Source organism: Falco naumanni, chromosome 4 (genome assembly GCF_017639655.2).
Source record: "Falco naumanni isolate bFalNau1 chromosome 4, bFalNau1.pat, whole genome shotgun sequence".
NCBI classification, from domain to species: Eukaryota; Metazoa; Chordata; class Aves; order Falconiformes; family Falconidae; genus Falco; species Falco naumanni.
This window is the reverse complement of record NC_054057.1, coordinates 85,412,457-85,434,100: the sequence shown is the minus strand read 5'-3', so window position 1 is coordinate 85,434,100 and position 21,644 is coordinate 85,412,457. Positions and strand designations below refer to the sequence as shown.

Below are 21,644 nucleotides of genomic sequence, written 5' to 3'. Positions count from 1 at the left end.
AAAGGCTCTTGTCACAAGGAATTACGTGGGCTCTGCAAACAGACAAGGAAAAACAGAAAGAGCAAACGTTGGTCTGCACAACCTTGACATGGTAATCGATGTTGTAGTTTACCACCAGGAGCAAGTAAATAGCCCTAGAATTGCATGCTGCATAGCAAACATTGCAGTTTTATCTGATGACAGGCAGTAATTTGTGGCAAAAGGTAAATCTCTCTGTTCACTCATGCTTGACATATGGATGGTCTTGTTACATTGCCTGTTCTCAGCAGGCTTATGCATGAATTTAAGGTTAAGTGCATGTGTGCCTGTAGGATCACGACCTTCATTTAATATTGCATGGCCCAACAGACCCATAATTAATCCCTAACACATTCAAATGATAGCTTTCACTCAGTAATGTCATCCATGCAGAACCGTGAAGTACTTGTAAATTGGTACATTCCGGCTGGGAGTCGGAGATTTTCCAGCTATCGGAGCAGTAAGGCTCTGGGGCAGATTTCTGGCAGGATGAATGGACAGACGGTAGCTTGGGCCATTTTACAGGCGGATTGGGCAGGCCAGGAGAGGGAGGTGTGATACAGTTACCGGCTTGTTTAGCTGCCTGGGATGGGCTGGGAATGGCAGCACCTCAACACTGCCATTCCCTTTTATGTGACCAATGTTTTCTACTTAATAAAATCCAAGAGTTTCAGAGGCTGGCAAAGCCTAGAAAGAAAACCCCCACCATCTTCATCCTGAGCAGTCTGCAAATGTGAAGCTTGACCAGGCCCAGCTCAGCCACACTTGCTCTTCTTTCTTCTCTGAACCACTGGATTTCAAACGTACCAGAAGGTCTGAAACCCAACGATAAGCCAAAACTGCAGTCTGGCAATCAGGCTCACGTGGACAGAGTGCCCCAGGCAAGTCCTCACATCCAGGTCGAGCCGTGTCTGCTTCAGTCATTAGAGTTGCTCCTAATGCCAGTGGTTTGTTTCCAAATTCTGGGTATTTTATCTTTTTATCTAATTGTTCTGTTACCAAAGATGAGCATGCTCAGTCAGGTTAGATCAACAAGTGTTTTATCAGACAGGCAACACAACAGGCTGGGTATGTTTTACATAAGTTTATTGGGATTTAATATTCATTCACCAGCAGTACAAAATGTCAGATCTCCACTGTTTGAGGGCCGGAAACATTGTCAAACACGAACACAAAGCATTGCTCAGAAATATTATGCTGTACATCAAACCTGAGTAACTGGAGCACAACCAATAATTTGTCCTACCACACATCTGGGGAGAGAAAAGGTGAGTGTTTTACTAGCTATTCCAGACTCTACAAAAATACGTATAGCCATTTCCTTTAACCCTATATCTTTAAAAGATACTAGTGTAACAGTGCCTCTGGATGGATCCCACTGCACGTTCAAGCTGCTTTTTTTTTTTTTTTTTAATTATTTTCTCCCTAAGCATTAGCAGCCCAACATGGAATGATAGATGGGAAAGTATTGTATTTTCTTTACTCATTTAACTACAAGAGATTTATGGAATATCATTCCCCTCCCTCCTTTTCCCCTCTGGACAGCCAAAATGCTGGTGCAGCTGTATTCCTCCAGCACAGCCATATGCCTCCAGTGCAGCCATACACCTCTGCCACAGCTCTACTCCACCTGTGCAGCTGCACCTGATTTTGTCCCCAGTGGAACCCCAGGAAAGATGAGCTGCCAGGAAGTCTGGTAAGGGCAGGGAACAGGTCTCCCCACGGCTCGCCATGTGCAAAAGCGCTGCAGGCAGGTGAACCCAACAGACATGCAAAAAGAATTTCTCCCCAGATGCCTCCCCCTGGAGTGTACAAAGTGACCCTGGGCTGGGGGGCAGTGTGGAGAGCACCTAAGGGCTCCCTCCTTGGGAGCCAGGAGGAGAGGAAAGCAAAGGGAGCTCTGCCAGTGGAGTCACAAACCCAGCAAATTTTATAAAGGATCCCCTGTTAAAAACTGGAAGTTGGAACAGATCAGCAGCACTGAGGCAGCCAAGTCTGATGACGCAGCCACCCCCCAGGCTGTGGTTGCCCTCTCAGCACGGCCAGCCGGGGAGACATTTTTCCAGGTGTGACGGATCATAGAGGATGGAAATGGTACAGGGAAACAAGGCAGCCAAGGAAGTGGCACAAGGAGTAAAATGCTGCTACTTCAACCCACCCTGCTGCAGCTCCAGCAAGTTGTTTCATTTCCATAGTGTATTAAGTCATAGTATATCTGAGATACCTCTAAACCATCAAATCTTCATTAGCATGCACAACCCTTTGCTGCCCAAAGTCCTGCGATTATAGCTCTGGAATGAGGGGAAATTGCAGAGAAAAGAACTGACCCCTGCACACCAGTGCCCACTCAGACCCTCGGGACCTCCGCTTCCGAAGCAGACCTGGACTTTCGCCTGCTGGTCAGGCTGCCCAGGACCGACTCCTCGCTGAAGGCCCCTTCAAAGGTCGACAGGATGGACTGGCGAAACTTCTCCTTGAAATCCGGCCCCACAAATACGTACAGGATGGGGTTGATGCAGCTGTTGAAGAAAGCAAGGCTGGAAACCAAGGGGATCCCTATGTAAAGGGCCATTTTCATCTCATGACTGGAAGAGTTTTTGGATATTTCCAACAAGGAGAAGACATGATAGGGGAAATAACAGAGGAAAAATGAGACTGTGACAGCAATGATAATTCTGTATGGCTTCGCAGAGCTGGCTAACTGCCTCTTTTTCAGCTTGACAGCCACAATGCTGTAGCAGATGAGAATCACCATGAAAGGGATGAGGAACCCACATAAGAATCGCGTTACAATCATCACTTTATGCCGCATCCTCCACAGCCTCCGTGTTGCCTCGGATGTGTAGTCATCCGACAGTGCAAAATTATTATAGCAGCTGGTGACGTTCCTGGAACTGACCACAGTGTCCCGAAAAACAAGGTATGGGGAACTGAGAAGGAGAGCCAGGACCCATGTCCCCAGTGCGATCCTGGCTGCCAGCTCTGGACTCCTGCGGTTGTGAGACCAGACGGGAAAGGTCACAGAAACACAGCGGTCCATGCTGATGACCATCAGAAGGAAGACACTGGCAAACATGTTGAGGAAAGCGATGGTGCTGTTCAGCTTGCACAGGAGCTTCCCAAACGGCCAGTGGAAGCCCAGGGCGGTGTAGGTGATGCTGAGGGGCAGGAAAAAGGTGAAGATGAAGTCAGCAATGGCCAGGTTGAGGAACCAGACAGAGTTCACTGTCTTCTTCATCTTAAAGCCTGCAATCCAGATGACAAGGCCGTTCCCTGTCACCCCCAGCAAACAGGCAATGCTGTACACCACCATGGAGAGGATGTGCATGCTCTTCTGGAGGCCAGAGTAGTAGTCCTCGGCAGTAGCATTCTCAAACTGCGTGGTGGGGGAGCTGGCAGAGAAGGGTGAAGGGGAAGAAGAGACACTGTCCATCGCTTGCAAGCCAGAGTCCTGAAACCACAACAGTACACACCGCTGTTACATGCAGCTCCTACAGCTCAAAAGAGGTGAAAATCTTTGCTAGCAACTGCACACAAAATGTATACACAAAGTCATATATATAACAATATATAATTAATATTAAGTCCTTCTCTATAGGATCTGCAAGTTAAGAGAAACCAGCACTGCCAGAGAAATGACCCAGGTGTTGCTGCTGGTGTGGGTGCTGTCAGAGCATCTCCATAAAGGGCCTACATCTGCAGTCTGATGTGAGCCAGCAGGACAACCATGGAAACACAAATGCCACAGCTGTGACCAGTCCTCATCAGATGACCAAGGACAAATTAAGATAGCAAAAACCATCTAGACTGATAAAGATTAAGTTTAAAGACTACTCCTTCAACAAGTTCCTTCCTGGGTGGTGTGCTCTACCAGCAGGACCATACCCGAGGTGTGTTCTGGTGTAACCCTCAGCCCTTTACCCACAAACCACCCTCCTGGCCAGCCCACGGTTCTCCTCTCCTCACCTGCTGCAGGCCCCAGCACCCTGCCTTAGCAGGTCCTGGCAGCACTCACCGCGGCACCGTGCTCCTTTGCTGCTCTGCCCGCAGTAGGTGGTCTCATCTCCTGGCTGATTCCCTTTTGAGATGCTGCTCCTCCCTGGAGTGATTCATGCTGCCTCGTCCCATTTTCCCATGGCTTGGGATCACGAGGAATTTAGTAGGATCACTTTATTCCCTAATCTTGTTCCTCAATTTGTGGTGCATTGATTTAACCCCTGATGCCCCAGCGCTCGCAGGCTCCCTCAGGCCGGTTGGCCAAGCCCACCCACTAACCCGGACTCAAAGTAGGAAGCAGACATGGCCCCTCTCTTGCCTGCACCACTCAGCCCCCCGAGGCAGCTTCCTTCCTCCCCAGCACCGGGACACCCCGCTGGATGCAGGGGCTGCCCTGCTGCAGCTGGGGGACGGGGCAGGCTCTGCTCCCCACGGCAGTGGTGCCATGCCGGTGCCACCAACCTGTGCCGAGGCCCAGCACACCTGCTTGCCTGGAGACATGGCTTCAGCCAGCAGCCCGGCCAGGGGGTCCTTGGGGTGGCTGGATGTGCTCCCTGGCTGGCACAGGGCGGGGGGGGGGGGGGGGGGCTCCTGGCCTCGGCCCGGTGGGAGAGCGAGAGGCACCCCAGGGTTGGGGGTGCAGGGAGCACCCCGGGGCTGGGGGAGAGTTCCCCTGGGGTGCACAGCAGGCAATGGCAGGCAGGGCCGGAGAGCTGCAGGGAGATGGCAGCAGGGTGATGGCAGAGGGGTGATGGCAGAAGGGTGATGGCAGAGGAGGGGTAATGGCAGAGCAGTGACGACAGACTAGTGATGGCAGAGCAGTGACGGCAGAGGAGGGGTGACAGTAGAGGAGCAGCAGAGGGATGACAGCAGAGGAGTGACGGCAGAGGAGGGGTGATGGCAGAGGAGTGACTGCAGAGGAGGGGTGACGGCAGAGGGGTCACAGAGGGGTAACAGCAGAAGGGCAATGGCAGAGAGGTGATGGCAGAGGGGCAGCAGAGGGGTGATGGCAGAGGAGGAGTGACGGCAGATCGGCCACAGAGGGGTAACAGCAGAGGGGCGACGGCAGAGAGGTGATGGCAGAGGGGCAGTACAGGGGTGACAGCAGAGGGGTGATGGCAAAGGAGGGGTGATGGTGGAGGGTCGATGGCAGAGCGGTGACAGCAGCCCAGCCCCCGCCGGCCGCCCGCCCCGGCCAAGGTCACCAGCGCCCCGACAGCCACGTGCGGGCAGCGCCGCAGCCCCGCCTCAGTGCGGACCAATAGGACGCGGGGAGGGGGGAAAGCACGACGCTGATTGGTCCAGGCACTTCCGGAGCGTGTTCCCGCCGCCGGCCTACAGGGGCGGAGGGAGGCGCTGATTGGCTGAGGCGCGGAGGGGGCGTGTCTGAGCGGTCTATGCTAGGCGCGCGGACTCCCGCGCGGTGTGCAGCGGGACTGGGATCCGGGTGCGGTGCGGTGCGGTGCGGTGCGGTGCGGTGCGGTGCGGTGCGGTGCGGTGCGGTGCGGTGCGTGGAAGGACAGGGTAGGGAAGGAGCCAGTCACGCTGCTGCAGGGTGAGAGCCGGGCAGGCAGCGCTGCTCTCCACCACCGGTGTCAGGGCAGGGGGAGTGCGTCAGTGGGACCCTCTCAGGGATGGAGAGGGTGATGGAGCCGGGATGGAGGGGAGTGATGGAGCCGGGGTGTTGGGGGTGCAGAGACGGGTAGGGTTGGAGCTTCTGGGGTGGTCTTCACCCCTGCAGCGGGGAAACTGGCAGGGCTGGAGTGGTGTCCCACCATGAGGATGAAAATGGATGTTTCATCTTGGCTGGGGAACAGGGAGCTCTGTCCCCCCGCAGCCTTCTGCAGGTTTGCCAGAAGCGCTGGGTGCAAGTACAGCTGCAACCTGCAGTGAAGGGACAGACTAGACCCAGGCGTCCTGCTCCAAGCCAGAGCACTGTGCTGTGCCCTGTTCATTGCAGCGCTTTCCCCATTCTAACCCAGCTTTTCTGGCAATGGGAATTCCCACCCTGCCAGTGAGGCCCTGGGCTTGGGCAGGAGGGCGGCCAAGCATCCCTGTCCAGCAAGGGCAGCACACAACAGGCCCATGCTGAATGGACTTCAGCAGCTTGGCGCAAGCAAATAAAGTGCAATTGCTTAACAACCTGCTCACGGCCCATTGCTGGCCTTGCAGGGTTAATGAGTAAAAAGATCCATTGTTTTCAGCCAAGGCAGTAGCTGCGCTGTCCCGGCTGCCTGGGAGCAGCAGTCCTACTGATGGAGCTGGAAGGCTGCTGCCAGGCCTGAGCATCATGCTGAAGCAGAGCTGCTGCTCCACAAGGCATGCTTGCTTCAGTTAGGGTTTGGGGCAGGACCTGCTGGGGTTTGCCCTTGTAGCTACACACAAGGAAAAGGAGCTGAGAGGTTTAAGTGTGCTGGGGAATGCAAGGTGCATTAAAACTGAGGTCTATGGGTATGAGCGCTTCATTGCCCTTGAAAGGAAACAGCACTTTTAATGAGACACCTTTCTGTCTGTGAAGACATTTGCTAGAATTTCCTAGAAGCCCTAAGACTCACAGATATATGGGAGAGAGAAGGAAAGGCATTGCTCATGTTGCTGACACAGTCTGGTCCGTGCACAGGTTCACCACGTCCCCAGGTGTCTGGCCAGGCACTGCAGAACTAGGCAGGGCAGGGCGGTGATGGGAGAGTATCAGAAATAATCAAAGCACTATCATTAATGAACTGGTCTTAGATCAGTGGGGGAAGCCTGACAATTATCTGTGTTTTCCTCGCGCAAGGGGCCCCAGCCCATGGCTGGCCCCTCTGTGTTTCCAGGGAAGACACAGGATGGGAGCCGGCAGCACTGAGGGATGCAGTGCAATGGCATCCAGCCCTGCTGCCATCCCAAAAACTCCCCTCTCCACTGGCAGGTGATCTTGGACCCACCAGAAGGATGGCAAACTCAACACAGGGTGACAGGGGCCTCCCCAGTGCAGAACTCTGGTCCTCCCATAACAGGATGGTACTGGAGCCACTTGACACCAATGACCCAGAGGTGAGAGCCCCTTCTGGCCCCTGCCCAGCAGCTGCTTCATCCATCTTCCGGACAGCTGTGGGGATGCTGACTTCCTTGAGCCAGGGATGGGGCAGGCAGACAGTCCTGCAGCAAGAGGTGGAGAGGGAGGACATCCTCCAACCATCTGCAGATAACATGGTCATAACTTTGCATCTATTGCTCATACCCCTCTGCCTGAAGCTCTAATGTCTACACCAGAGCAGCCAGTCCACCAGGCCATACAGCAGTTGCCCTTGACTCTCAAGCACAAATGACAGCTGAATTATCTGGCAGCTTCCTTCCTGGCAGGTAGAAACCCAAAACATGGCCTGTGACTGGACATATGAACTGTTTGGAATCACCTGTACCAAGAAGGGATCTCGTCTCCCTTCTCCAGCACCTTTCCAGGCCCCTCTCCACACTCTGTGCCCTCTGAGGGTGCATCCCCTGTGGTGGAACATCCACATCACTGTGCAGAGCCGGCATGGATGAAGCTGCTTTTCTCCCCTCCCAAAGGTGCACAGCATCATCAAGAAGGAGAAGCAGCGGCAGAAGATGGGGTTGGAGTTAATTGCGTCAGAGAACTTTGCAAGCCGAGCAGTCCTGGAGGCCCTGGGGTCCTGCCTGAACAACAAATACTCCGAGGGTTACCCAGGACAGAGGTATGGGGCTGGGGCTGAGTCCCACTCAACCCAAACCCTCACAGGGAGGGAGAGGAACCATCCATGCTGCCAGACCTGGACCTCTGCGAAGGAAGCAAAGTGCTTGTGCTGGGAGCCAAGCTCCTCCAGGGCAGGATCTGATCATCTCTGCTTCTGCCCTTGGCCACACATGGGATAAGCTCAGAGGTTCATGTCTGCCACAGCTTCTCTCCCAGTGACTGCCACAAACACGGCACCACCCTGGTTTCTCCCCAGCTTGGTCACCTGGACCGTTCTGAGTAATGAATTTGGTTTTAACCCCTGCCCCATCCTTTATTGGCAGGTACTACGGTGGGACAGAGTTTGTAGATGAGCTGGAAAGGCTGTGCCAGAAGCGAGCCCTGCAGGCGTACCGGCTTGACCCCCAGAAGTGGGGCGTCAATGTCCAGCCTTACTCAGGTAATGGGGCGCTAAGGAGAGCCAGGCCAGTTTCACTGGCCTCCACACATCCCAGCACTCATAACTGTCCCCGTGTGCTCTCGCTGCAGGGTCACCCGCAAACTTTGCGGTGTACACGGCCCTGGTGGAACCCCACGGCAGGATCATGGGGCTGGACCTGCCCGATGGGGGCCACCTCACCCACGGGTTCATGACAGACAAGAAGAAGATCTCTGCCACCTCTGTCTTCTTTGAGTCCATGCCCTACAAGGTACAGAGAGCTGCTCCAGCTGGAGCCAGCAGGCGGTCGTTGTAAGTGTTGGTGCCTCTTAAAGTACTGGCATCGGGCTCCTGGCACCCGCTTCTGCGTGATGGTGCTGCAGCTCATCTTCACCCATACCAAGGTGGCTGAACCCTCCTCTTCCTCTCCCAGGTCAACCCCAAGACCGGTTACATTGACTACGACCAGCTGGAGGAGAATGCCCGCCTCTTCCACCCCAAGCTGATCATAGCAGGTAAGGATCAAACCTTTCCTGACTGCTCTGGTGACACACCCTGGTAAGCCCGTGGATGCTGCAGGAGACCTCTAACACATCCACGCCGGCAGGAGCTCCTGTGTGTCCCCATTGTAGGGCTGGACCTGGGGCTGTCTGAGGGTCCTTGCGCATCTGCTCCTGCCCCGTGTGTCCCGCCCCCCCCCCCCCCCATCTCCCTGCAGGTGTCAGCTGCTACTCACGCAACCTGGACTATGCCCGCATGCGGAAGATTGCCGACGCCAATGGTGCATATCTCATGGCTGACATGGCCCACATCAGTGGGCTGGTGGCCGCCGGCGTGGTGCCCTCCCCCTTCGACCACTGTGACATTGTCTCCACCACCACACACAAGACCTTGCGGGGCTGCAGAGCTGGCATGATCTTCTACCGCAAAGGTGCCTGACCTGGCCACGGAGCTAGGAGAAATGTTCACCCCAGGCCAGGGGGCTGTGAGTGAAAAGCTCCTTCCTGCTTTAGCTGGGAAGGAGGGAGGGCTGGAAGGTCTGAGGCCTCCTGGGAGGATCTGGGGAGCTTCCCAGAGCCAACTGTGGCCCAGATTTGAAGAGGAACATCCACCATCCCTGCTGTGTGGCCAGGGGGTGAAAGCAGCTCACGGGAGAAGGGCAGCCATGCTGCCTCATGACCGACCCCACCCTCCCCTCCCGCAGGCACCCGCAGCGTGGACCCCAAGACAGGCAAAGAAACGCTCTACAACCTGGAGAGTCTCATCAACCAGGCAGTCTTCCCCGGGCTGCAGGGAGGCCCGCACAACCATGCCATCGCAGGTACGCATCCAGGCTGGCCAGCAGCTCCAGGATGGCAAAAGGAGCTGGCAAAGATGTCCTGGCTGGGCTCTGAGCCCCAGCAGCAGTGCAGGGGGCTCCCGCTGCCCCGAGGGGCCTGCAGCCTGGAGATGCCGTGGCAAAGAGCAGCCGTCTTGGCTGGTCCCATCCTGCCTCCGAGCTCACAGTGCCGCTGCCAGCCTGGTTAGAGGAAGGGACTGTCCGTCAGTTTGCTCAGCTTCCAGGATGACTTCTGCTGGCGGTGCCACACATCTCTGCCAGCTCTGCTGCTGGTGGGAGCCCCCCAGAAGCTCATGCTGTCTGCCTTCCCCCCCAGGGATTGCTGTGGCGCTGCGGCAGGCCATGACGCCCGAGTTCAAGGCTTACCAGCAACAGGTGGTCGCCAACTGCAAGACACTCTCGGCAACACTGATGGAGCTAGGCTACGACATCGTCACGGGTGAGGACAGGTCTCGGTGGCGGGACGGGGCTGACCCCTGTGTGTGGCCCAGGCTCCGACCCAGGCTGTGAGGGCAGCACATGCAGGGAGGTGACAGGCAGGGCTCTGCCATCAGCTCCTCAGGGCATCCACACTACTATTTTGAAGCAGCCCTTTTTCCCAAGGGCAGGCACCCTTCTGCCCCCAAAGCCAGGGGGCAGGCCCCAGCGCAGTCCCAAGCCTTCTGCGCTGGTTTCCCATGGGAGCAGCATTTACCCCCATCCCACGTGCCCCACCAAACCCCTCTCTTTGCAGGGGGCTCCGACAACCACCTGATTCTCTTGGACCTGCGCAGCAGAGGCACAGACGGAGGCCGGGCTGAGCGGGTGCTGGAGATCTGCTCCATCGCCTGCAACAAAAACACGTGCCCTGGTGAGGGATCCCACAAGCTCTGTTGTGTCCTGCCCCGCACGCTGGGCATCTCCCGTGGCCTATGCAGAGCTTCCCGCAGGGCTCCCAGCTCTTGGTCCACTCCAGATGCTGGGAACCAGGTTGAAATCCCATGCATGGCAGTTTTGGTACTGGGTTTGGTCACACGTGACTTGTTCTGGTGTAGGTGATGTCAGCGCCCTGCGCCCCAGTGGCTTACGGTTTGGGACACCGGCTCTCACCTCCCGCGGTTTCCGACAGGATGATTTCCGCATGGTGGCTCAGTACATCCACAGAGGTGAGGCCAGGGCCAGGCTCGGGCTGGGGCGCGCAGGGCCAAGTCAGCTCTAGCAGCAGCCCAGGGCCAGGAGGCACCAGTTGAGCCAGGCTGGGTGGCTTCCCCCAGCAGCTGCCAAGGGAGCGCACACGCACAAATGAGGAGTAACTGTCCCACTTGCACATCTGGATGTGGGAGAGAACATCTGGCCACAGCTGGCACCGGCCAAACCCTCCCCACTGCACAGGCAGCTGGCTGAAAGCCTGCACCTTTTGCAATCTTGTTCCAGTTGTCCTCAGGAGTCCCATACTGGTTTCCCGGGGCAGCAGGTCCCTCTCAGCCCTGCTCCTTCCCTCCCACATGCCTCGGGGCCAGCCCCAGCCCTGTTGCGGCATGTGCAGGGCTAAGCCCGCAGCCCAGGCTCCCTGCAGCAGGGCTGGGAGAGCTGTGGGATGCGGCAGCTGCAGTGTGGGATGCAGGCAGAGGTGCTGCTGCTGCGAGGGCTGACCGTCTCCCATCCTGGCAGGGATCGAGCTGACGCTGCGCGTGCAGAAGGACATGAACCCCAAGGCCACACTGAAGGAATTCAAGGAGAAACTGGAGGAGGAGAAATACCGGAGGGAGCTGAAGGCACTGAAGGAAGAGGTTGAGGCCTTTGCAGCGACCTTCCCACTCCCGGGGCTGCCTGTCCTGTAAGGGGAGGTACCCCTGGCTGTGCCAGGAGCCGAGGAAGTACGCAGGATTACGGCACACTCACACCCCGGTGCTTCCTCTCCCTGCTGACACTGGCTGCAGTGCAGCAGCAGCTCCTGGTTTGGCTCTTACTGACCTCTCCCCTCCCGTTCGGGGCACAGCCCCCCCGCAGGGAAACCAGCCCTTTCACCACTCAGTGTTACAGTTGGAACTAAGCACCAGGCAACCCTCAGCCCCACAGCCGGCTCCGACGCGGCGCTGGCTGGCTGGGGGAACAGCAGACAAGGTTTAGGCAGGCCTGCCCACGGTCACCCGGACACCCCTGCCCGCAGCACCGGGATGGTCGTGGGGGCCCACCTCCTCGGGCGTCCCCGGCTTGCAGTCCCGCACGCTGTGCTCAGCTGCGCAAGAGCTGCTGAAAGCCTCCCCGGTTTCAGCCTTAAGGCTTCATGCGCACAAGCCTGCTCTCCTTTTGTCCCTTCCAGCCTCCACAGGCTTTGACAGGGACAAGGTCTGGCCTTAACAGCCCTCCTGGGATCACCATCCCATCCTAGCCAGCAGCTCTGGTATTTCCTCACACCTCTGAGCGCAAAGCTTAGGTAGAACCATTTTTTAATAAGCACGGTAAAATTAAGAATTTAACCACAATGTATGACAAGAATTATAAGCTTTAAAAAATACAACCAATTTTTTTTTTTGTATTTCAAAAATATCTGAACCCAAATAAATAATTTTTTTTTAAAAAGTACATTTCTCAGACTAGTCATTTGGTGTTAACATCTGTTAAACTCTTGTGCAGTAACACTTACAGCACGACACTAAGACATGCTTCTTGGATTTCTCCCGGTCACACTCGCACTAACTACTGACGCAAGCATTCGGCACGCACAGGCACACACACGTAACTCCACATGCAGTAATAGGATACAGTGCTTTAAAATAAGATGAGAATTCATCACAGCCTCCTCGCACCCCTTGGAGGCAGTGCTTTGCCCAGCCCCATCCCCGTGCCGGCAGCGAGGCGGCCAGCGGGACCAGGTACCCTGTGTTTCTGCCTTCCAGTTAAAACACATCTCGGGGACCAGTGTGCAGTGGGTCTGTGACCCTTCCAATACTGGGGTACAGTCTGTTGCTCTGACGTTGTGCTACCAGGGCACCATGTGGAGCAGGCACTCCTTCAGCCTGGGCCGCTCCCTGCATTTCCCATTGCACCTTCTCACAGGAGCTTTTTCAAAGTGCTGCTACAAGCCCCAGCTCCCCGAGACGCTGAATCCGCAGCACGGGCTGTCACCAACACCAGACCGGGGGCTCAGGGCCTCCTAGCTTGATGAAAACGAAAGAACTGGCCTGGGGTTACGGAGCCATCAGCTCGCACCCCTCAAGCGCCTCTCCCACCCCTTACAAAATGGTGAATATTGCTAGAGTATAGGCAGTACTTCCCTAGTCAAGGCAAGGCAGCTTCGGAGCTGCTTAGAAACGATTGCTACTGGATGAAAGTAAATCCGAGCACTATTCTCTGAGAAATGAAACCTGTGTAGGGTTAATATTGCCTACTCCTATGGCTGACCCTCCTCAGGGTGGGATCGGAAAGAAGCACTAGCTAGAGCACAGCAGCACAGGAAAGCGGAGGAGTAAGAAAAGGGAGCCCTGCCCTCCTGGCCAGGCAGCAGACAGCTGGGGGAGACTTTTGCTCTGATGAATTCTTGGTCAGGCTTAAAGCCTCCTCTCCTTGACAGCCAGCAGGGAGAGGAGGGAGCCAGAGCCAGCCATGCGGGAGGCGGGAGCATGCTGGTAGCACTCACAGAAGCAGGTGACAGCCATGCACGGCACCGCTGGCTCTGGCAGCTTGGTGCAGGAGGGCTGGTGAGTATTGCACCGCCGCTGCGAGGAACCCGCCCTGCTTGTGGTGGAAGGACAGTTGGACAGCAGCGCTCAGGCGGTGCAAGCCGACAAACACACATGCCAAGATTCATTGCGGGAGCTGTTAGTGCGAAGATCGTAACTTGTTGTAAGTCTGCTAATATCAGAAACTAGTGAGGTAACACAGTGAAGATGACGAAAAAGTCTTAAAGTGCCAATACAGGGATCTTTACTGTACAGGAGCAGAAGATCAGACAGAGAAATTACTGAGCAAAGAGGAATTCAGCTCCCAAACCACCAGCTGTGCTCAGACTCCCCCCGATTTCTGCTGCCATCATGGGCAGCACAAGCAGCAAGGGCAGGCTGGGCTCCGGCTGCACCGAGGTGCCACAGCCTGATGTAACTCCCTCTTCCCAGAGTCTGAGCTCAGAGGTTACCCTGCCTGAGCCAGCTTTAGGAGGATGAGCGCTCCAGGGCATGTTTCCCCACAGCTCCTGCTTAAGAGCTGAGCTGCAGATAACACGGTTTTGAAATCGGCAATGTCCCAGCAAAGCCCCCAGGGCACCCTCCCAAATCAGAGCTGCTTTGTGGTGGAGAAATGAAGCAGGTCAGACAGGTGATATAGTGCAAGTATTGCTCAACACAGCCTCGAATATCAGATACTACAGGTTTGATAGAAGGAGCAACGAGAATTGAGTTACTTATCATTTGTGAATGCAGCTGAACACCACAGGTTGAGACCACGTGTGTCTAAAAGACCATCCATCCCGTGTGTCTAAGAGACCATCTATCCCGCTCCACCACCCTGCGCTGTCAGCCTGGAGGAAGACATCTGTGAGGCAGCAGAAAAAGGTTCGCCCCTCCCTCCTCAAACCCCCAAATAGCATCAGGTTGTTTTGCAGCAGGAAACAAGCTCCCGTGCTGAGCACTTCTCCAGAGCTGTGTCAGGCAGGACGCAGGGAGCTTTCATCTGCCCGGTGTCACCTGCATTACTCACTTACTGGGATGCCTCTTCCCCCAGGGAATCTCTCCTCAGCTTTAGTGTGGAAGCCACCTGGGTGCACTTGAATCGACAAGGAGACACCTCAAGTCACCTCAGAAAGCAGGTGTTTTGGATGGACACTGAAGTCTTTCACCAGCAGACCTAGTTTGCATGCAACAGGAGGGCACAGTTATGAAAGGAAAAGGCCTTAAAACACGCTTTAAAAGTGCGCAGCCCCGCGCACAGGCACACTGCTCACCTTCTGTGAGGGTGATGCCACACTGCTTCCCAGCTGCAACCTAAAAACACCATCACAAACAACCCCTGACCTTGGAAATCCCGCTGGACCGTACCACGAACTCAACTTGCCCAGCTGAGCTGGCCTCACCGTACGCCACCAGAAACAACAGTAACATTTAAAACAGCCTTTCTGCCCAGTTGGTTTGTACCTCCTGCGCTACCCCAGAGGGCCCTTTCCAGGGAAGAGAAAGGGGCAGCAGCAGCAGGGAAGCGCAGATGCTGGTGCCAGACAACAATGTCCCCACAGAGCCTCCTTGCCTTCGGGACACAGGTTTCAGAGCAGCGTGGTTCTCACAGCAAGTTTCAGTGGGGTCTAAGCCATGCTGACGCACCTGTCTGTACACAGGAACTTCCCTGGGCACAGAAGGAACATCATATTCATCTCCAGCACTGCCTCACATCATCAGAATAAACAGAAGTTTAAAAAAAAAAAACAACCACAACCCAAACCAAACAACACATTGGCTCATCTTGTACAATCTCAGCTGTTCTCACTCCATAATCAGAAGAGTGCTAAAACCAAATAAAACCAAGGCTATCTTTCCTAGCAAGGCTTTTCTTGCTTGGAAGTACCATGGGGACTGCTGCTGCCACCTGGCACCGGGCAGAGCAGCCCGCAGCCCAGGACGGGTGGCCAAGGAGCAGCATCTCCTATGAGACTCCAGAGGGAAGCACTGTGCCTGGGCACAAAGCTTTCAGCACTGCCAGGAACAATCTGGGAGTGTCACCATGCCGGTGGCACAACCTTTATGGCACAGGCAGCAGCATAGAAGCTTTGAAAGGAAACTTCTTGGCATCCAGGCTCAGAGTGTCAGTTCTGCCCCATCCAGAGCTACCCAGGAGCGCCCTGGGAGAGGTAGTTGAGACACGACGAAGGCTTGGCCAGAAGCAGCATGCAGCGATGCTGACCCTGCTTTACCACAAAGCACAAAAGTCAACTCCCTGACCAAAAAAAACCCCAAAAACAAAACCAAAAAAACTAAAAAGAGAAGAAACTTTACGGCTACAACACGGAATCCACTACATTCACCCCCGATCTCTCCTGAGTGCTAGTATCTCACCAGGCAGGCAGCCTGCTCTAACAGCCTGCTGTCTCACCGCGTAGCTTCAGCTGAATTGCACTGTTTGTTTCCCCATCACAAAAAGCACCTCCAAATGAGGGGTCAGTTCCTCTCTCTCTTTAAAAGGCCACCCTCGACCTCACACGCTTTGAGGATTCCCAGTCTCCCACCCCTCCTTCTCGGAGGTGGCCCAGCAAATAGGACATGACAAATTAACAAGGCACAGTGCTCTACATTCACAGCAACGGGTGCCTCGGTGTTCGCTAGCATTAAGGAGTCCTTCCACATTCCAGATTTTAACAAAACTGAGAGAAACTGGCAAACACCTTCTGGAGAGAAGCACATGTGCCTCCACTGCACTCCCACCCACCCAGGGACAACCTGTCCTGGGAAGCACCAGGAAACTCAGAAAAATGCAGGAAGGGATTACCGCTGTGCACAGACAGGTAACTGCAAGCTGCCACCCTGCCAGGGAGCTTCCAAGAGCTACACTCACGTGAGACACCAGTGGATTAAAAAACTGCGCGTGGCCTTTACATCTCCCCTCTAGTCTCCGCCCTGGTTCCACAGAAGGGACCGTCAGTTCAGGGTTCTGGCAGAAGCATGCAGAGCACTGTGTTATTTCAGGGGCTGCACACTAGTATTGATCCCCAAGACAGCCCACCTCTCTCTCCATGCCATAATCCCCCTGGGATGCTGCCATGATACGCTTCAAATGTTATTAGCGCCCCTTCTAACATTTAAAAACAGAGTGCCCAGTGTTTTATGTGATGGAACATCTACATTCTTGGCTACAGGGAACCACACAGAATTGGTGTCCCTCAGACACCAGTTTCTGTGGAGCAGAGACTCTTGCGAACGCATTGGCTTCTTCACCCCTTCCCGACATATGAGAGCTACTGCGGACAGCGTCAATGTCAAGCATGGATGAGCTTTGTCAGACTCCAGGTACGCAGGCAGACAGCCTGCGCAAGGCTAGATTTTGTACAAAAAGCTGGGAACATAGTCAAATCTGAGCATAGGGTTCACCCCCTGGCTGGGTTCCTGAATGTACTGCAGCTTCAGCAGCTCAGCTAAATACTGTACAATTTTGATATCTTCATTGGCAAGGCCCAGCTGAAGCTTCAGGAAGTTCATCCTGCGATTCACAATGGATTCTTCCGATTCCCTTTCGCTAATGGGAAGGTGCAAATGATGGCAGAAGGTGAAGAGGAAGGCTTTTGAACACAGCTGGGTGAGGATACTTTGGACGTGCATATAGTAGGTGCTTCCTCGTTTGATCTGTGTGCGGTGGTCTGCCAGCCGGGACACCAAGGTACCTTTGTAAAGCGGGCAGCGGAGAGTCTTACTGTCAGCGTCCAGAATGCTGACATACCGGCTGTATCGGCTCAGGGTGTGCAGCACATTCACCCCAGCAGGCGACACCATCCTGAAACAGCAAAGAGAGAGGTCACAGCTGGAGGCAACCCGACAGTTAAGCAGCAGACTGTGTCCATGCCCCTGTATTGCACGTATTTTCCCTTTAGCTCATGAGATGATGCGAGAGCCTCTGCAGGCAAATAAAGCCTAGCATGGAAGAGAATGGCCAAATAGTCTCTCCAGCCTGCCAGATCCAGAGGATCAAGGTTTCTTTGGGATCCCCACATGCACTGATCCACACCATGTGTGCACTACTGCATAAACCACCCCGCTTCGGGGCAGCTTCCTCCCTCAGTGACACGGAGAGGGAGTGACAGGACATCTCTGGTGAACAGAAGCAAATCTTGCAGCAGCTGGTAGCTCCTGGATGTGACAAACAGGCCTCAGAAACCCAAACTAGCTCCCCCTTGCCAAGAGCTCCACTTTCCCCCCATATCGCTGTTTCGGGAGGGAGCTGCTCCGAGGTGGTCGAAGTCCCAAGTAAAGCAAAACCTTCTGCCCTTCCTTTAACAAAGCCATCCTTAAACCAGAACATTCCCTGGCTGAGCCTGGGCATTTTTCACTCAGGTGCAAACCCACAGCATGTTCACAACATACGATTATCCAACAAGTCTAAATTAATGTTATTTAAATGCAAATTACAAGCCTACGCAAACTCTGCCTTCTGCTCCTTGATTCTGCGTGGTTAAGGTCGCTCAGATGAGACACAGCTCCCAGCCTCAAACCAGGAGCCCAGCTGCTGGTGTAAGGGCTGTCCCCATGCCCAGGCAGCGTCTGGTCTTAGGAAATGCAGCACCCTTACCAGAATAATTAATTCAGCCTGAAAGTTCCTTTCCAAAGCCCTTGTATAAATGGTTTGCTGCGAGCACCCACATTAAACTCAACACTTAACATTCCATAGAGGAGTCTGAATGACTGACACATCTCACAAGCAGTTCTTAAAAAAAAATACCCAACAAAACTTTTGTTTATAAAAATTGCATCTAACCACAAACACTGAGCAATGACTAAACACTTTGGGCTTTTAAAAACCTCACCGACAGACAGAGAAGTTTAGGAGCAGCTGCTGGCAGAGCTGTCATCCTGCCTCACGAGCACAGAAATGAGGGTAAACTCACAGCTTTGGATAATTTCATCATCCACAACCTCCAACAACACAATACCCAGCAGCCCAGAAAGCAGATGTCTGTATTTTGATTTTCATGCCGCTCAGAAACACTCTTTCAGGAGCTATTCCAGCTTGGGTCTGAGCAATGGGCTGCCACTCTGACTCATGTTCTCCACACTGGTGACAGCAATGGCCATTCCCTGTCATACCTGCACCCAAAGTGCCAAACACATCCTGGTAACACACAAAGAAAAACCTTTTCATAACAGCAACAAAGGCAGGGCCAAAATCTTGAGAGCTGAGCAACTGCTATTTGCAAACTATGAAGCCATGTTTCAGGATTGGGTGCTTGCTTTTGTGATGGTCCTCACCCTGAGCAGAAGTTTCCTTTGCATCTGAACTGCAATCCCAAGACTGCAGCCTGCACAGCTCCAGGGACCTTTTTTTCTGCACTAAGGCTTGTTATAAATAAGCGTCTGTCCATCCACACCTCCTTGAAGAGATCCCAGCAGCTCCACAGGCTCTGCGCCTCTGCCCTTCCCCACAACACCCAGCCAGCACACCAACACAGCCCAAGGTGCTGGCACTCCAATTTTGCAGCTACCAATCTCATCAACAGTGCATCATCACTTCCTTAAGGTCCAGAAGGAAAAACACTCCCTATATCAAAGCATCCATTTAAAAAATGAAATTCTAGCTAGAAATCCAGAAGACTTTCAGCAGGAGATGGGGGGAAAGCAGAGCACACAAGGGACTCCTGGAGCACTCTATCAAATCATCCATGAAACCAGCAGGACTCCTGCTTGCCAGGCTAAGGCTTAAACCAGAAGGAAACCTCCTGGCCAAATAACTAGCATGAGCCAGGCAGCAACCTCCTAGCAGATGTTTGAAGTATTCTCTCTCAAGTGAGGCTAGATATAAAGAGACAGACAAATCTACCCCCTTTCAAAATATATCCCGTAAGCAGAAATTCACAGCAGCTGTGTAGGTAATTAGACAGAGACCCCCGCTGCACACCCATGCCCCTCTGAAATTCCCGCTTAGGAGATGAGGTTTTTATCATACATCTTGACACCAATAAAGCACAAAGATCCTTGATTTACCTCTGGAGTCCAATCAGCTTCCACTTCTGGAAATCCACAACGTGAAGAGGGGAAGTGACCCAGTGCTTCACAGGCTTGGCGTAAATGCCGCAGTTCGGCACAAAAATGGAGAGCGCCGTCACAAGCTTCTTGACTATCGCTTCCTCTTCCCCCAGCACGATCAGGGTCCTCCCACTGAGCAGGGAGTAGATGGCGGGGTGAGCGAAGGGGTACTGCCTGATGAACCGCAGTGCGTTCTGGCCAGCCTTTTTTTTGTGCCTTTCACTCGCCTGGCAGGCAAGGTGAGCAGGAGAAGGGGTCCTGTCAGAGCACGTGGAGGCGGCGCTGCTGATATAGCTTGTGGAGTCCGAGCACTCATCCAAGCTGCTCCTACTGACCTCCCTGCTGCCCGTCAGGTATCGAGGGTCAAGCTCGTAGGGAAGAAGCCCCCCGGAGATGCCATCGTGGGAGGGGAAGCCCCCAAAGCTCCCGCGCAGCCCCTGCTCAGCCTGCCGGTATGGCTGTGGGGGGATCCTGACCACCCCGTCGTCATCGCAGGGCTTCTGTCCCAGGTCAGGCAAAGGCTCAAGGAAGTTGGGACTCTCCTTCCCGATACAACAGGCAGAATCCACCTGCACTAAGTTTTCCTGTTTTGAAATGTCTTCCTGCTCATCAGCATTGTCAGGGTTTAGTTTGGGGGTGAAATGAAGGCCTCCCTCTTCATCATCCACATAAGGTTCCTCATTAATGGCACTTGGGTAGCTCGCTTTGAAATCTTCCGGGATGAGTGACTCTGAGGGACATGTACTGAGAACCTCGATGCTGTCCTCGCTGACGGTCCGCCGGCTGCCCACCTTGCTCCTGCCTGCCTGGGGACTGGGGCTGACAGGCAGGCTGGCCTGGCTCTCCGATTTTGTCAAGCCAGGTGCAGACTTCTCCGTTCCGAGAACCTCAATGCTCTCACCGCTACTGATGCTGCCTTTAATATCTGCATCAAGATAGTCCAGGTTCTCCTGGTGTTCGAATGTCACAGACTCAGTCATTTTTGGTTCTTGGGAGTCCTCGATTTCCTGCTCCATCTTGATGGGCACGCACTCCACACTGGACTTGTAGGATCCCAGGCTGATGACCACTTTAGGAGCGGGGGACTCTTCTGAACACTTCCTATCCATGGCATCTTGACTGAGGCCCTGGCAGCCTCTGTACTGTTTTTCATCCAGAAAAGAAACATCCTCAAAGAGGAAGTTAGTTACGCTTTGTTGCTTTAAAAGTGCCCTGCTGATCTGCTCTGTCAGGAGGTAGCACACATCCCCTCTGAAAGTCCTCTCGATCTGATGCAACTGGTCAAGGGTTTGGGTGAAAAAATAAATATCGCAGAGTTCTTCCAGTGTCTTCAGCTTCTTGTCAAAGCATTTGGCAGATTTTGCTTTGATGAGCTTGGGGGTATAGGATGGCATGTGGGTGTAAAGGTGGGTTTCGCCAGGCTCAGCAAGGTCGGAGGTAGTCAGGTCCTGATCGCAGCCCACGTTGGCGTGATCCAGCGCACTCTCCGGCTCGTAGGGGTGAAAGTCAGACTCCTTCAACTTCCTGTAGGGATATGACCTGATTTGTTTTAGCAGATCTTGGTGCTCAATGATAGACTTTTCCACACTGGCCAGCTCATTGGCCTTCTCGATGGCTTGGGTCGTGTAATACCCTTTGTCATTGGCTTTCTTCTGTATCTCAGTTTCGTTGTGCAGGACAGCCCTGGTGTAGTCAAGATCTTTCAGTTTCTTTTCCAGTTCATTAGCAAAAGCTTTCCTGTTCCCCGTCTTTAGGCATTCAGAGGCTTTGGAGAACTCAGCGGAGAGCTCCTGAAACTGCTGCATGATTTTGTGCTCATCAGCAGAAATATAGGCCATGCAGAAGGGCCTCACAAAACCCCTGGCTTCGAGGTCATACAGAGTCAAGTGGTGCACATACGCAAAGGCTCCTTCCTTTGAATCCCCCAGTACCACTTTGGAATCCTCCACAAAATTCAGCTTTGGGTAGGCAGAGCCGGGAGGGTGACCCACAAAGGAAGCCTGGTAATCCACAGACATGATTCGAAGGGAAAAATAATTGAGATCAAAAGTGCCCGACACTTTGGCGTCATCAGGGATGGTCAGGAGGGGCTGAGGCCCCACTTGCTCCGAGAACTCGGAGATGAGGATGAAGTCTCGGGTGAACTTGGAGCTGGCGACCTTGGCCCAGGGGTTGGCGCCGTGGCCGGCAAAGGGGAAGAGCGGCACCGAGTACTCCTCGGGCAGGGGCGGCTCACTGTACAGCTCATCCTCCAGCTCCTCCTCTCTGGTGAAGGCCACCACGTCAGGGGCGCTGATCATATTTCCCGCAGGAAGGGACCGACATGGAGCAGCGAGGCCCCCCCAGTCCCCCCCGCCACCGCCGGGCCCCGCGGGAGGCCCCGCCGCAGCCCCGGCCCCGGCCCGCCCGCCGCCGGGCCCCCGCCGCCGCCCCTTCTCCCGCCGCCGCCGCCGCCTCACGCCGCCGCCTCACGCCGCCGCCATG

The 21,644-nt window shown here is 54.5% G+C and overlaps 3 protein-coding genes across 14 annotated transcripts; 1 reads left to right on the top strand and 2 right to left on the bottom strand.

Annotated features, from left to right (window-relative positions):
- Nucleotides 1-1,112: 1,112 nt before the first annotated feature.
- Nucleotides 1,113-5,156, bottom strand: LOC121087802 (chemokine-like receptor 1). Its single transcript, XM_040593234.1, has 2 exons — nt 4,034-5,156; nt 1,113-3,469 (listed from the first exon to the last, which is right to left on the bottom strand). Exons 1-2 carry the CDS (start codon nt 4,079-4,081, stop codon nt 2,366-2,368), a joined length of 1,152 nt encoding a protein of 383 aa, XP_040449168.1. The 5' UTR covers nt 4,082-5,156; the 3' UTR covers nt 1,113-2,365.
- A 240-nt stretch (nt 5,157-5,396) lies between these two features.
- On the top strand, nt 5,397-14,901 carry SHMT1 (serine hydroxymethyltransferase 1). Of its 8 annotated transcripts, none has more exons than XM_040593227.1 (12): nt 5,397-5,466; nt 6,926-7,050; nt 7,567-7,712; nt 8,035-8,150; nt 8,240-8,400; nt 8,563-8,644; nt 8,848-9,060; nt 9,334-9,450; nt 9,785-9,907; nt 10,202-10,318; nt 10,503-10,613; nt 11,119-14,901. In XM_040593227.1, exons 1-12 carry the CDS (start codon nt 5,412-5,414, stop codon nt 11,286-11,288), a joined length of 1,536 nt encoding a protein of 511 aa, XP_040449161.1. In that variant the 5' UTR covers nt 5,397-5,411; the 3' UTR covers nt 11,289-14,901. The 8 variants fall into 8 exon arrangements, with proteins under 8 accessions (XP_040449161.1, XP_040449160.1, XP_040449159.1 ...); XM_040593226.1 differs by having other exon boundaries at nt 5,397-5,481; XM_040593225.1 differs by having other exon boundaries at nt 5,397-5,496.
- SMCR8 (SMCR8-C9orf72 complex subunit) lies at nt 11,881-21,553 on the bottom strand. 5 transcript variants are annotated; one of them, XR_005827745.1, is made up of 3 exons: nt 19,119-21,553; nt 13,847-16,917; nt 11,881-12,627 (listed from the first exon to the last, which is right to left on the bottom strand). XR_005827745.1 is itself a non-coding variant. In XM_040593224.1 (2 exons), the coding sequence occupies exons 1-2, from the start codon at nt 21,458-21,460 to the stop codon at nt 16,464-16,466; spliced, it is 2,796 nt and encodes a 931-aa protein (XP_040449158.1). In that variant the 5' UTR covers nt 21,461-21,553; the 3' UTR covers nt 11,881-16,463. The 5 variants fall into 5 exon arrangements, 1 of the variants encoding a protein (XP_040449158.1); XR_005827744.1 differs by having other exon boundaries at nt 11,881-13,963; nt 14,143-16,917; XR_005827743.1 differs by having other exon boundaries at nt 11,881-13,963; nt 14,147-16,917.
- Nucleotides 21,554-21,644: the final 91 nt, after the last annotated feature.